This window comes from Orbicella franksi, chromosome 15, assembly GCF_964199315.1.
Source record: "Orbicella franksi chromosome 15, jaOrbFran1.1, whole genome shotgun sequence".
Taxonomy (NCBI): Eukaryota; Metazoa; Cnidaria; class Anthozoa; order Scleractinia; family Merulinidae; genus Orbicella; species Orbicella franksi.
In genome coordinates, this window is record NC_138159.1 from 17192726 (window position 1) to 17207637 (window position 14912).

The 14912-nt window shown below is 39.5% G+C and overlaps 1 protein-coding gene across 15 annotated transcripts in view; it reads right to left on the reverse strand.

Moving 5' to 3' along the window:
• The window catches only part of LOC145469112 (uncharacterized), a 57790-nt gene that overhangs the window by 12179 nt on the left and 30699 nt on the right, over window positions 1-14912 (reverse strand). For 10 of the 15 annotated variants that reach the window (XM_081452779.1, XM_081452789.1, XM_081452788.1 and 7 more), the window contains 3 exons: window positions 7058-7369; window positions 5836-6144; window positions 3204-3491 (listed from right to left, as the gene is read on the reverse strand). In XM_081452779.1, the coding sequence (XP_081308905.1) occupies window positions 3204-3491; window positions 5836-6144; window positions 7058-7369 (909 nt within the window). Of the gene's footprint in view, window positions 1-2941; window positions 3146-3203; window positions 3492-5835; window positions 6145-7057; window positions 7370-14912 lie in introns of those variants that run through there. The other 5 variants (XM_081452777.1, XM_081452782.1, XM_081452783.1 and 2 more) reach the window with 5 other exon arrangements.

Below are 14912 nucleotides of genomic sequence, written 5' to 3' on the forward strand. Positions count from 1 at the left end.
TAAAGCTCTCGCGTCGCTCACAATCATTTGCCCAAAGAAATTTTAACAGGAATCTGTAGACCATCCTTCTGCGATTCAACCACCAGAAGCTTAATCCATTTGAAGGTTTCGCACATGGTGAAAATTAATCATATTCACAAAGTACTTTTAAGTGAATGAAATACATGTCTTCGAAATTTAATTATTTTGCACCCAAAAAGACAACGCAACATTCCCTAAAATCAACCCAGTACACATTTAAACATTGCACAAAAATATGAGTATTTTAAAGTGCCACTATGATGAAATTCTCGATATCCATTTCTTTACATTTTCGTACACATTAGGTCTTTCCTACATATCTTGCCAAATTTCAATTTTCTACGAACATTAAAACTCGTGGTTTTTGGACCTTAATTTCCGACAATTTACGGCCACCATTAATTTTCCTTGTTCCAAGTCTTGGTTGAAAATTTGAGAAAATGACGTCATTTTCTCAAAAAATACCGCACGGGTTGAAATTATGATAACAATTAATGTAAAAAATTGCACGAATACATGAGCCACAGTTTTTGTTACTCTTTATGCGAATTGCTATGCGAATTGCTGTGTTGTGCATATTTCTTTGAAATAAAAGGATATTTTGCCAAAAAACTATCCAGTAGTTTTTGTCATGCGCTAGCCTATCTACCATAAGAATATGAGCGAAATCGAATTTTCGACCCTTGCCGCGAAATTAAGAATTTGTCTGATTATTACAGGCAGGTACTCTTAATTCGGCTTCTGATTGGTCAAAAATTCAAAGCAGTCATCTTGGATTTGGAGAACAATAGAACCCATTGTTCTCCAAACAATAGCCTGTTGTCTTTTTCAGCTCCTGATTGGTTACCTCTCATATGAGCGCCCTATACTATTGTGGTGAATCTTTACTGAGTCGCGAAGCCGCTTGGCGTTGATACACCACTAGCTAACGACACTTAGGTGAATAGTTGTTAATTATAGTGCATCAAATATTTTTGCTCGCACTCGATTGGTCTGAATGCACAAGTTGGCCCGGTATGTCCCAAGTAAAACAAAAGGATATCCACTGTTATAATCCATCAAATATTTTTATTGAGGGGGATTAGTCTAAACGCATCCCGTGACCGAATATGCCCCAGTTAAAACGGGGGAATGTCCGTGAAAATACCCCCAAGTGAGATTCCCCAATTATCAAACCTTACGTCCACTACGATGAGTCTCCGCTTAATATATAATTCTAGATGAGAGAGCGTTCTGTGGTTGGTACAGAAGAAGGGACATGTTTGTCTAAAAGGTCGTACAGAGAACACTGAAAAGTGAACATTCTTTGTAGCAAATGGGAAGCTGTCCAGAGACATTTAGTTCCGCACGTTGCCATAATAAACAGAGTAGCCTCCATTTGGCGCGAAAATATGCTCGTTGAATTCTTCTTGTACAATATCTGTTTGTCGAAGCTCACAATTGCTATTCACTGCTCGGAAAAGATAATCTCTACGTTTGAATATCCAAGCACATTTTCGAACCACGTGAGGGCTATTGTTTATGCATTCCCCACTGAGTAATATTATTATTGCGATGCATCAAAAAACTCACTCGTTTGCTTCGCTTACTCATTCCTTTTTTTTTTGATGCGTAGCAACTCGTGAATAAAAATCGTTCATGTGCACTTTCCATGGAATAACCTCTATATCCCGAAGAGGAAAACATACTTCATGATCATAAAAATTATGGTAACATGAACAGCACTGCCGAAGAAATGCGTTATTTTAAATAGGTTGACCGCAACAAAATCTGTTTGTAACTCAGAAAGTTAAAACGTAGGATACAATTACATTAATCGATGTAACGTTCATTCTTTTAACTACCTGAATTCTCCAAAAACAGTTTGTTCGTTGTAAAACGTTGAGCGAATTTTTCAGTTTGACTACAATACACTTTTGCTAAGTCTTTGAAAATTTTTTGAATTTGGAAATTTCTTCCCTTAATTGCCAACAGAAACCGAAGGAGTTCAATGAATAAATAGCCGCATTAAATCCCCCTGTGTCTGGGTTTGAAACGTTTTTTGTGGAAGAAAGACAAGATATACACACGCAATTGCAAAACAAACAGCCACTTAAAACTTCAAAACATACATTTGAATTCACTCACAAAGACTTTCCTTGCCATTCAAAATTGAACAGAGGTAAATCTTCGACGATAAATCGTAAGACTATATCTCACTTTCCATAAGATCAGTGACTGCTTTCGGATGCGAAAATCGTTGGGGTGGTCATTTAACTCGTGTTTGTGCTGTTGATCATTCAAAAGTGTACAGGCGTTTTTTCTCGCTATTTAATTGACAGGTGTAAGATTCTGACAGATACTTAAAGAAAATGTTTCAAAGTTTGTTTGGAAACTTTTAAGATCACCTTCATCATAAGGCAAATAAAAATGTTTCGGTGAAGGCTCTCTCTAGAATAGGCATTAGCTCTGTTTTCTCTATTATGTGTACTCGCTTAAAAAAATGTCAGTTTATGGAGGATCTTGCTTTAATTACAGCTCTAAATCACTTGGGTTCTTTTGGCAAGCATTTCACTTAGTTTAAGAAAAAAAAATTTAAATGTCATTCACCAGCTCAAGTTCCAATACCGAGATACGGCAGAGTTTCGGACTAAACCCGATAAATCGAAATGATGTCGTCGATTGCTCGAACATTTCCCCAACTTAACTTAGTTACTTACTCACTCACTTACTTAACAGCAAAGTGCATACTGTTGCGAGCAATAGTGGCACAAAAAAGGAACAATTATTCCGTGCGTGCGCATTGGATATGAGATGGTAAATAGCCAACGAGTTGGTTATAACCAAGGTCGTACCCAACTAATGTGAATGGAAGAATTGTTTTATCAAATTTCATTAAATCCTGAACGTTTGGATTTTTGGAGGTTCTTTCAGCTCCACAACAGTGGGTGTAACGCATTAGTAAAGTAAAATAAAGTAAAATCCTTTATTTCAAACACGATTATCGTTTAAGCACTACATGCTTGAGGGGTCGTGTATCTAATTACCTACTGATAAAATGAATGAAGATAACTTACTTTATCGCAAATCTGCATTTCCATATAAGGTGACTCAAACATGACCTGATAACCGGAGATGAGTAAGCCTATCAGAACACCAGAGATTCAATATTCAGAATTAAAAATTTAAGAATGCTCACCAACCTGAAAAGCATTTCCTCACCACATCTCTTCTGTCAATCGAATACACGGCCTCAATAAACTTCTTAACAGTTAGCTCAGGCTGGTCACAACGTAAATAATCGACTAGTGCCTCCATAGGGCTTATTACTTCATCTTCATGAGAAGAAAAGGTGTCTAGATCTTCCTTTAAGATTCCAAATTTGGGTCCCAAACGCCTCCACGCGCCCCTCTGGTTTAAAAGGGTACATAATTTATGTACTGCTTCGTCATTCAGGTCCCACAAATCGATCAACAGAGTGCTTGTAGTGACTATATTAATGAGAAGATAAAAGGAGTTCAAGCAAAGTTATTAGTCTCTAAAGAAATGGTATATTGTACTGCGTCTGTGGGCAAGTAAAGCACTTTCACATGCACCGTGAAAATTAAAAACAAAACAATGATATTCCAGGAAGGTCTGAAGACTCAATTTCGTTCATATCTTAACATTAGATCAATTATTCTGTGAACCAAGTGTACCCCACAAAATCCCAAAATCAGTCCAGTGCATATTTAGAGATGGTAAAGGACTGTTGGAGTGTTTTGAGAGCAGTGGAATGTAGCATCTTTCCATACAAAGACTCGTGTAACTATTAGGCACCTGTAAAGACTGGATTTTCATTGTTTGCATTTTTCTTAGAATATAGGTAATTGGCCTTAAAAATCACAAAGTGGTTTTAGTTATGCGTTAGCTTATCACAGGGCTCGACACTAACTTTTCAACTTACTAGCCTAGTGGCTAGTGCTAACTTAGATGTTACTAGCCAAAACCTTTTTTACTAGCCAAGCGTTGTGGTTGGCACCTTATTACATGAAATTTTCGCAACACGTTTATTTCGCGATTTGGGGGTGCGCATATTTCGCGACACTTTAATTCGGCGATTTCGGACAAATTTTGTATTTTGAATCACTTTAACTCTGCGTTTTTGAGTAACACAAAATTTATCTCCCTGGCAATGTTACTTAAACATGTCTTTGAATTTAGTAAACCGACTTTATCAAAGGTACAATAACGTCCAAAGTAACAAAAACGCAATGGCAGTACTATATGTTAACAGTAACATAATGTGTTATGTTTCCGACACTTACTTATTCGGCGCGTCACTTTAATTTCGCGATCTTTTTTTTTAAGTCTCGAAATTAACAAAATTAATGTGTCGCGAAAATTTTAGGTAGGTCCAATAACAGCAGAATTACTAGCAAGACACAGCGCAAGCACAACGCAAGCGACTCTCTTTAGTACATAATGTTGGTAATCATAGGCTATACTTAGACTAGTTTCAAAAAGGTTCCAGTTCCCGAAAAGACTTCTAGGACTGTTTTTCTATGAGACTTCCTTGGAAAAACATCGAGACCCCCAAGACGTCACTGTAAAAACTGTTGAGTCAGACTTCTTCACAGACAGGCACCGTAGAAATGTTTCAAAACCAAAACAACTATCTGAACAATACTGTAAACTGTCGTTGGCAAAATTTGACTGCTAAAAACGGCTGATTTAAATGTCGAAGGAAATAAATCTTTCTCATCTAATTATTCTGTAGTGGTAAGTTTGTAAGTATGCATACAACGACAAATCACCCATGTATTGTTACGCTAAATGACATGTTATCCCTTCACAGTTCAGCACTATTTTGCGCAAGAAAAATATTTGGTAACAAAAAAGAGCATTGATGCGTGCTTTCAGAAAATGCTGTCTTGTTTGTCAAATATTTCTTTCAACAAAAGTAACATGTTCAGTTTCCCGTTTAGATACCATGCAGCGAAAAGTAGATAAACTTAAATTTGCATACGTGCTGAACAGCACATGCCGGGTACCATGATATGTCCATAATAAAATTCTGACCTTGTTTCCGAGAAAAGTGTAAATTTTGTGTTTGTCTTCCTAAAAGACGACAGAAACTAGTTCAGCCAATGTCATTTTGTTGACTAGCCAAAGTGGCTCATGGGAATCGAAAACCTACTAGCCAAAACTAAATTTCTGCTAGTCTGTAGCTAGTTGGCTACCGTTAGTGTTGAGCCCTGTATTATCAATCATTCTAATATGAAAGGAACTGAATCTCATGCTCCTGCCGCGAACGTGAGATTTCGTTTGATTTTCATGGACAGTTACAAAAATTTAAATGACTGATAGGGCGATATTCTGCTGTATTTTGGCACTCCCTGACTTTTAAGAACCTAGATCCTAAAACCACTAAAACCACTATCTACTTTATCTAAACATTTAAAAATATTCACGATAGAAAAAGGTATTCTCATACCTTTCGAAACTGCCTTGGAAAAATTCTAAACAGTTCTAGTACATATGTAGGGAGAAATTAAAGTTAAGATGAGGTCACAATGAATTCTCATTTTACTTTCCTATGAATATCATAACAATTAACCTTTCTACCTAGCGATGGTTCTCACTTATATGCAACATCATCGATACCTAAATACTCACGATTATCATTAAAATAATCTGTTTTCACTACATAACTACAATCCATGTAATATCAATGAACATTTTGTCGAAATTTTTTTTCATTATTTTTCCTTTACAAAATCTTGACCTGGAGGGTATCGCCATGTGAAACGCTAGTAAAATGTTAGTTTACAGATAATTGTCAATGGAACTAACCTTTGCAGTTATTTAGTACGTTCGATTCCGCCTTCAATTGGCATTCCTCCAATTTCTTTATAAGATCTCCAACAGTCTCGAGAGGATATTTAGCGTTAACATATTCAAGCAATCCCTTAGCTGGATTATCTTTGTAAGATCTTGTGCAGTCTTGGGCTTCATTTCTTTCCACGTGAAAAACGTCAGCAAGGTCCTTCCAGTTGTTCTTTCCAGGCCCCTCTACATCTAACAATGATTGCATCGCCCCAATGATGTGTGGATGACTGTCAAACACGCTTTCCACTGTAGTGTCATCAGTCAGTGGTTTGTCTGTAAAATTTACGTAAGTATAGTATGGAACCATGAGAAATTTGCTCCCCTGATCTAACAGGTGGTTTGTAGTCGAGTTGCATGAGTTACGACCTGCATTAAAGAGCTGAAACACTCTGTTTCCTCTAAGATTGCTTAATATGCTGGAAATGGGAAAGAAGAGGAAATGAATTAAGGTGGAAAACTTCAAGTTACAACAACTGAAATGTACTTGTGGATTTATACTGACTCAGTTCTTGATAGAAATGAATATGGGATTTTTTGTCTTAAGCCCAAAGATTTAAGTGGAATATGAAGTGCTTCAGTCAGTGAGATAAACATGCTTATAAAAAAAGGTTTGAGAGTCCTAAAAGGAGTTCAACCTACGACCTTCTGATCAATACTTCTGATGCGCTACTATAATGAGCCATAGAAGACACACGATTTTTTTCAGCTAAGTGTCTGTGACATACTTCCTTCAAACCACCTACTACTAGCAATTGATGCTTTGCCATATAACAAAAAGGTAGATGTCGTAGAATAGGGCTAAGTGAGACGTATTGTTCACCCAGAAGGAACGCCAGCGATCATCTTAAAATTACCTAGTTTAACTGACATGCCCCATGACACCTGTATAGATAAATAAAGGGGGTAAATTTCTAAAGAAACTGTGGCGCTGCATTGGTGGGGATGGGGGTACACGTATAATGACAAGATAATTTGGGTTTAACGACTGAAAGAGTTGATACTGTAAATTGGCGATCGTAAAGAGTGTTTGAAGCTGTTGCTTCCGGCGTTCTCATTCTTTAAAACCTCTTTCCAGTGCCCAATTTACATTACCAACTCAGTAATAAAACCAAATTACCCCTACAAATACACTAAATGATAAATTTCACCTTTCAAAATTTAGAATTAATTACCATAATTCACTCACCTAACTTTTGATACTTTTGATGGTCAAGAACATCATGAATGACATCTTTTCTTCTAATGCACTTCAGGCCATCCTTCAGTTTTCCAATTGTAAATTCCTCTGGATATCGTGTCTTTAAAAGGTGCAATAAATTCTCTGTAGGACTGGTTTCCGAACTGCATTTGAAAGTGTCGTAAATCTTCTTTGGTACTCCAAGTTGATCTGCCAAATGCTTCCAACATTTTACTTTACCGTTAAGGGCCTTGTCCAGTAGTACTTTAAGTCTATCAAGAACATCTGAGTTGTTTTCCAGATAGTCGTAAATCAAATCACCTATAATCAATATGATTTAAAATACAATTTTTTAAAAGCTGGTCCGAGTGCCAATAACCAAAAAAGTGAAGCCTTGGAGCCGACTGGCTCATAGCTGCCGAAGCTTATCCCAGTTTCTGTAGCATGAAGCGGCTAGGGGTATTTCTACTCCCCCTGGACGGGATGCTAGTCCATCGCAGGTCACTCCCCCGCAATTAGTTAGGTTTCCCCAACAATTCGCCGGTACCCATTTATACTCCTGGGTGGAGAGAGGCACTGTGAGAGTTAAGTGTCTCACCCAAGAACACAACACAATATCCCTAGCCAGGGCTCGAACCCGGACCGCTCAATCCAGGGACGAGCGCACTAACCATGAGGCCACCGCACCTCCACGCCAATAACTAAAATCAACCAATAAAATTTCTCTATTGCTGGTCCTGCAATATTTTACCACTATCGGAACGGGTAACATTCCGAACAACTCCGACAAGGATTTTGCACTGTCAAATCAAGATGCATGGGGGTCCCTGTGGATGCTGTAGACCTAGATTTCAATATCTCTCATTGGGTTTGTTTTGGAGTTAAGTAAAACTTTGCTATCTTTGCAATTGCATGCAAAGGAGTCAGTGGGTTGATTTAAGGACGGTGTCTACTAAATACAAAGGTTTTTGCACCAGGTTAGGACCAAGCGGAAAAAGTAGATCTTTGCAAGGGTTATTTGAATCCACAAAGGAAAATAGGGGCAGCCACGCATTTTTTTGAGATAATTAGCCTTGAATCTCAACAAAAATGCTGAAAAAAAGAGGGAAAGGATATTTCTTCACAGATTTCCTTAGAATTCGCCTTTACATGTACATACAGAAAAGCAAACACATTTAAAAGGATCTTTAAACTGCCTTCCTCTGGTTCAGCTAAAATACAGTCTAAATAGGCCTTTTGCTCAAAACCAGAAACTAATCACGTGTTGAAAAGGCTTGCAACTTCCATTTCGTAACATAAAATGTAGGGGTAGCCACGCGTATTTAAAAGTTATTGATCTTTTTTGAAAATTTTTACGGTGCCCATTACATTTTTTCCTGTCACCTCCCCAGTAAGTAAGTCAAAATTCTCAAAAATTATTTCCGTTTTATCCAAGATGTCTGCAAGAAACTTAGGAAACTAAACTTCTAAATCTAGTTCTCCTTCGCCCGCCATGTTTTCAGTGCTCTCTAGTGCTCAGTTACTCTCGTTCCTGTTGGCCGCGCTCGGCCCAGGAAGATTGCATCAATATTTGAGGTATTGGATTGAATCAATATTTCAGGTATTGGATTGAATCAATATTTCAGGTATTGGATTGCATCAATATTCGAGGTATTGGATAGAATCAATATTCCAGGTATTGGATTGAATCAATATTTTAGGTATTGGATTGAATCAATATTCCAGGTATTGGATTGAATCAATATTTTAGGTATTGGATTGAATCAATATTTTAGGTATTGGATTGAATCAATATTCCAGGTATTGGATTGAATCGTGAAAATTAAAAGATTGAATTGAACCAAAAATTTTATTTACCATTGGATTGAATGCCTTTTTCTATCTTTAAATAAAACCGTTATTTAAAGGATTAAACGTATATCGCAAGGATTAAATTTTGCTACAAACGGCTTGCCATAAACGGGCCTACGGTTGCTGAATTTGTTGCTGTTTGTCCTTAACCGGTTGCTATAATGATGGAACACGAGTGTTTTGATTTCCTGCAATTCAGTCTTGATGTTCAGGTTTCAGATATACTGAAATTTTTGCACTGCCTCGATAGAATGCAAACAGGCGAAGCCTTTCAATATTTTTTACCGGTTTTTTCCAAGGCAGCGATTGACATTGCCGAGGGACTTGAATTTTTGCATTAAAGGAATGTGGTACACCGCGACTTGAAACCATAGAATGTCTATTTTAGGGGCCATATATGGTTATGTCCCACGCTACACGTTGGACGCGTCGCGATAATTCTCACGGAAGTTTGAAGTAACCGAGAGCGACTTTCACCAAAATCTGTTAGTTTGCAGACCACTGCAGGCTCAACACCAAACAAATCTTCAAATTGATCTCTGCTGACTTCCGGTCGCACGTAAAGCTTGTTACTGTCTGTGCAGCTGTTTTAAATATCCTCTCAAAAACATCCTTTTTAACAACACCAAATGTCGAAAACAAATTTTTCGAGAACCACGTTTTCGAAAGGTGCTTACCATTTACAAAAACCATCCGGTTGGAAATTTCAGGCTTATACATTAAACAATTAAATGTGACGTTGCGGGAGAGGGAATCGCTATAAAGTATATCCAAATCAACTAGAGAGACTTAAAAGAGCAGAAAAATAGCATCACCCTAGATCACAGCCCATATTTTCTGAAGCTTCTCTAACGGAATAGCGCGAACTATTTGATTTTCCAACTGGAATTTCTGGTTTTCCCATGTAAATGGTAAGTATCCCTATAGGTCTCCGTTTTCTACGCCTGCGTTTTCGAGGTCTGCGGTATGCGGCCTGAGTTTTCGAGGTCTGTGTTTTTGAGACATCCGTTTGAGTTGTTAATGATTAATCTGTTATGCTAGTCAATATCTTTGAGACAAAAATCCCGACTAATTCAATTCTGATCGAATAGCCTGTAATTCCAAATTCCTCTGCAAAGCTTCCAAACATTTTATGTCGCTTGCATGACTGGAGTCTGTAAAACACGTCAAATACGAAACACTTATTCCTTAAATAGTGAATGTCGAGTACCAAAGGTCAGTTTATAATTCTTCCAATGTCTCATTAATATGTCTCGCTCATACTGTAGCTGCAAAGACTCCTCCCCGTCTGCGGTTTCTATCGCGTCTAAATACTCGAAAATAGAAGGGAATAGCTCTGCAGAATTTAGTAAAATCGTCCAAATGCGTCTCAGTTACTACAGTGATATCGAAGTTGTTGTTATCATCAGCTCGTAAGGATGGCGATTTTAACTTACCAGAGATCGAGCGTTAAAATAGACCACGGTCAGCTTTCGACTTGGACTGAGATTGAACTCATGTCGCCTCCTACTAGTAGCAAACTTGTGAGGCTTGGACGAATGCCATGGTGGTACCGACGCCATCTTTGGAAGCGAGTGTGAAGTCCGCGATCAAAATTTGATTTGATTTTAATTTCGGTAAAATTGTCATCACATCCATGGCACTTTCTACCGTCCCTTGGCAACAAAGTAATACAAAAGTGCCAACAATTTGAGGTGCCATGCTCATGATACTGCAGTTGGTGGAATTGGTGATTAAGGACATGAAAAAACTCTAACACATTGGATATGGTCGAGGCCATAGGAAATAAAATCGAAGCATTTATACTCCATCATTGCCACTGGTTTTGCAGAAATGGCTATAAATTGCGTACTCTTAGGATGGTGCAAACTTTCAAGCATTTTTGCTTCCTTTGCACTGTTCTTTAAGTAAGAATCCCCCTCGAACTCTAACAAATTGGATGTTTGATTGTCGAGGCCGTAGGGAATAACATCGAAGCATTCATACTCCATCATTGTCACTGGTATTGCAGAAACGGCTATAAATTGCGTACTGTTGGGATGGCGCAAACTTTCAAGCATTTTTGTTTCCTTTGCACAGTTCTTTAAGTAAAAATCCCCCTCGAAAAAAATCGCTTAACAACAACTTTAATTACCCGGAGGGGCGGGCGTAAGTGCCTTTCATTATTGAACCAAAGTTTTCCTTGCCAATTTCCATCTTATCTTTGACTTTATCCCACACAAAGCGTTATTTTTGTTCTCTGGTAGTGACTTCAGGCCATTTCTGTGAGTTTTAGCTGAGATCTCCTTCTCCTTGGTACAGACAGTAGTAGAATAAGAAGCTGATGAGGTCTCAATTAAAACTAGACGAAATGGCCTGGAATCGCTACCAGAGAACAAAAATAACAAAAATAACAAAAACAACACTATCTGAAGGATGGAGTTAATTTCCTTCATTATTTACAGAATTACAGAGCAAAGCCTAAACTATCTAAATCTTTTTCAATATTATTATATAAACACCAGTGAAATCCCAGGTGAGCTTTCCCGCGTAAACATGATATCTTCACATGTGACAATAACATGTTATTTCACACATGAAAATATCGTTATTTTCGCAAGTGAAAAGATCACCATTGCTATAGTTACGTAATCCCTCAAAAAGTACTTTGATGTGTTGCTGTACGATTGAAACATCATCGATTCTTCCCCAGAAATCATCGGAAATTTTTGGAAAATGTTCGGAAACTTTTGTTTGGCCTTCGGACAACTTTTGGAGAATCTTCAGAAGTCTTTAGAAAGTCTTCGGAAATCTTCGGAAAATCGTCAAAAAAGTCATTAGTATACACCGAATGCAAATATAGTGGACCACTGTGTCGGCGCCTGGGACGAGTCGCATGAAAGTGAGGCTAGTCGGGCTTTGATGTTTTGTTTTGACAATGCTTCCCCAGAAAAGTCTTGCTTCGTCGTCGATCTGGTCTGTTTTATTTAGCTGTGGCTACGAGCTGCTGTGTTTCTGAACGCCACGAGAAGGGATATAAATTTTCCACCGTTCGCCTCTTAAGCTTAGGGAAAAGAGTGGATCAATGCAATTCGTTGAGATGAAGGAAAGGAGTTCACGATCGCCGCAGGAACTAAAGTTTGCTCGCTACATTTCACATTAGAAGATCTTAGAAAAATCGTTTAAATGACGAGCTTATGTGGTGTCTGGTGATGTTCCAACATGATTTACATGGCCAGTACCTTCTCCAAAGTAAAGAAAAGCTCCTCTTGAAAAACACCGTTTGTCTCAAAGGAAGAAGGTGGCTTCGTGTCCACTCGCACGGAATCGCACGAAACAAATACTACGGTGTAATAACCAAGCGAATGAACTTCAACTGCCCCCATCGTTGTATCCAGTGAATGCTTTGAGCCAAATGAGAACGACTTCGAGCTAAATGCGGTCGCTTACGCATTTTCTAAGATCTTCCAGCCTGAACGAACAAACTTTAACAGTTCCTTCGGCGATCGTGAACTACTTACCTTCGTCTGTTTCCCCTGAGAGGCGACCGTGGAAACGAAAAAGAAAAAAAAAGACACTTTCTCTGCTGTGGAAGATTTCAATTCCTTCTGGTGGCATTCAGGAACACAACAACTTATAGGGAGGGCGAAACAAAAACAGACCAGATCGACGACGAAGCAAGACTTTTCTGGAGAAACATTGTCAAAACAAAACATCAAAGCCTAATTAGCCTCGCTTGCATGCGACTCGTCCCGGGCGCCGACCGGGCGCCGACCCAACCGCTTGCGGCCCAGCAGAGAAGTAGCCGAGAACTGGAAGCTTTGGAAGGAAAAGTACAACAACTATTTTGTTATTTCTAGGGTAGATCGAGAAAGCCCCAAATATCAGCTTGCGATGTTCAAGCACACGATCGGCGATGAAGCTTTGAAAGTTATCAAAACATTTAGCTACACCGAGCGCGAAGATTCGAATAATTGGCGAGTGGTAATGGCTAAAATGGAGAAACACTGCATTGGAGAAGTCAATGAGATCTATCAGCGATACTGTTTTAATAAGCGGGTCAAGCTTTCAACCGAGTCGGTCGATTGTTTCGTTGTTGAGCTGAAAACGTTGGATAAGACATGCAACTTTTGTGACTGCTTGCGCGATAGTCTTATCCGTGATCGCATTGTGCTTGGTATTAAAGATGAGCAGACCACCAAGAAGCTACTGAGAATTCGAGATCTCACCTTGAATCGCTGCATCGATATCTGCTGCAGCGAAGAAGTTACGGCGTTGCACATGAAGTCGCTATCGGAACCGGTGGATAAATTAAACCAGGTTAAGTCTAAGAAAAAGAAACCTCGAGTTCCGACGCCGGACGGACAGTCAGGAAAGAAAATTTCGTGCAAGTTTTGTGGCTATGAACATGCCTCTGAGAGAAAGAAGTGTCCTGCGTGGGGCAAAGTGTGTAAGCGGTGCAAGAAAAAGAATCATTTTGCGAAAGGGTGCAGAGACGCCGCGGTTAACGCCTTTGAGGGCGACGAAGACTTGGAAGAGATCAGTGTTGTAAGAGTTCAAGCTATGAAGGATAAAGCTGTGTTTGCTCAGATGCTGGTTCAGAAGAAACCCGTGAGATTTCAAATTGACTGTGGAGCCAGTGCCAACATTGTGCCATGTAAACATGTGAAAGGTGTGGATCTCGAGCCTCGTTCCCAGTCCCTCGTTATGTGGAATGGCACCAAGGTCAAGCCTGTTGGGACGTGTGCTCTGCCCGTTGTTAATCCCCGAACTAATACAAGGTATAAAGTGAGATTCTTAGTCGTCAAGGAGAATCTAACTCGACTCCTGGGTTTAAACGCTACCGAGAAGATGGGTTTGTTAACCGTACACAAGGAGAACTTTGTTAGCGTTGTTGTGGAGAATTTAGAAAATGATCTTACTAACAAATACCCAGATGTATTTGATAATGGCCTTGGCAAGCTACCTGGAAAGGTTCATCTGCAAGGCAGAACTCAAAAGGCTGCAGGATCTAAAAGTTATTGCTCCTGTGGATCAGCCGACTGAATGGGTCAGTTGTTGAATGTTGCTGTGAAAAAGTCTGGTGATTTACGCGTCTGTATTGATCCAAAACCGTTGAATGCTGCTTTAAAGAGAGAAAGATACCAGATCCCGGTCATTAATGATGTGTTGCCCGATTTAGCCGAGGCTCGTGTGTTTACAAAGGTTGTTCTCGCATCTGCTTTCTGGCAATTGGAGCTGCATGACGAGTCTACTCTGTTGACAACTTTTGCAACTCCCCATGGGAGATACCTATGGCTTTTTGTAGCGTTTGGGCTGTGTGTCTCGAGCGAGATATTTCAAAAGCATTTGAATCAAGAGTTGTTAGGCCTGCCTGGTGTGAAGTGTATTGCCGATGACGTACTAATTTATGGAAGAGATGATGCTGACCACGATAGTTCCCTGGAGGGTTTCATGAAGAGGTGTCAGCAGAAGGGCATAAAGCTCAACCGTGCAAAATTCGAATACAAGTGTCAGGAAGTCCCTTTTCATGGACATGTTCAGACATCAGAGCGCCTGAAGCCAGATCCACAGAAAGTCAAGGCAATTACAGAAATGCCGCGACCAGAAAAGCCTGAGGATGTGTCACGTTTGAATGGTATGGTAAATTACCTCAGTCGTTTCCTGCCAAACCTGTCTAACGTAATGAAGCCGCTACGCGACCTTACCCATAAAGATGTTGAATGGTGTTGGTCCGACGCGCAAGAACGTGCATGGAGTGAAGTGAAGAGCCTTATCGCATCTGCTCCTGTGCTAGCCTACTACAAGCCTGGGGAGCCATTAGCAGTGCAATATGACAGCAGTCAAGCTGGTCTTGGCGCAGCCCTGATGCAAGGCGGTCACCCCATTGCTTATGCAAGCCGAGCACTAACAGAGACCGAGACCCGTTATGCTCAGATGGAAAAAGAAATGCTTGCGATTGTTTTCGCCGTGGAGAGGTTTAACGACTACACGTTTGGCAATAAAACTATTGTTTTTAGCGACCACAAGCCGC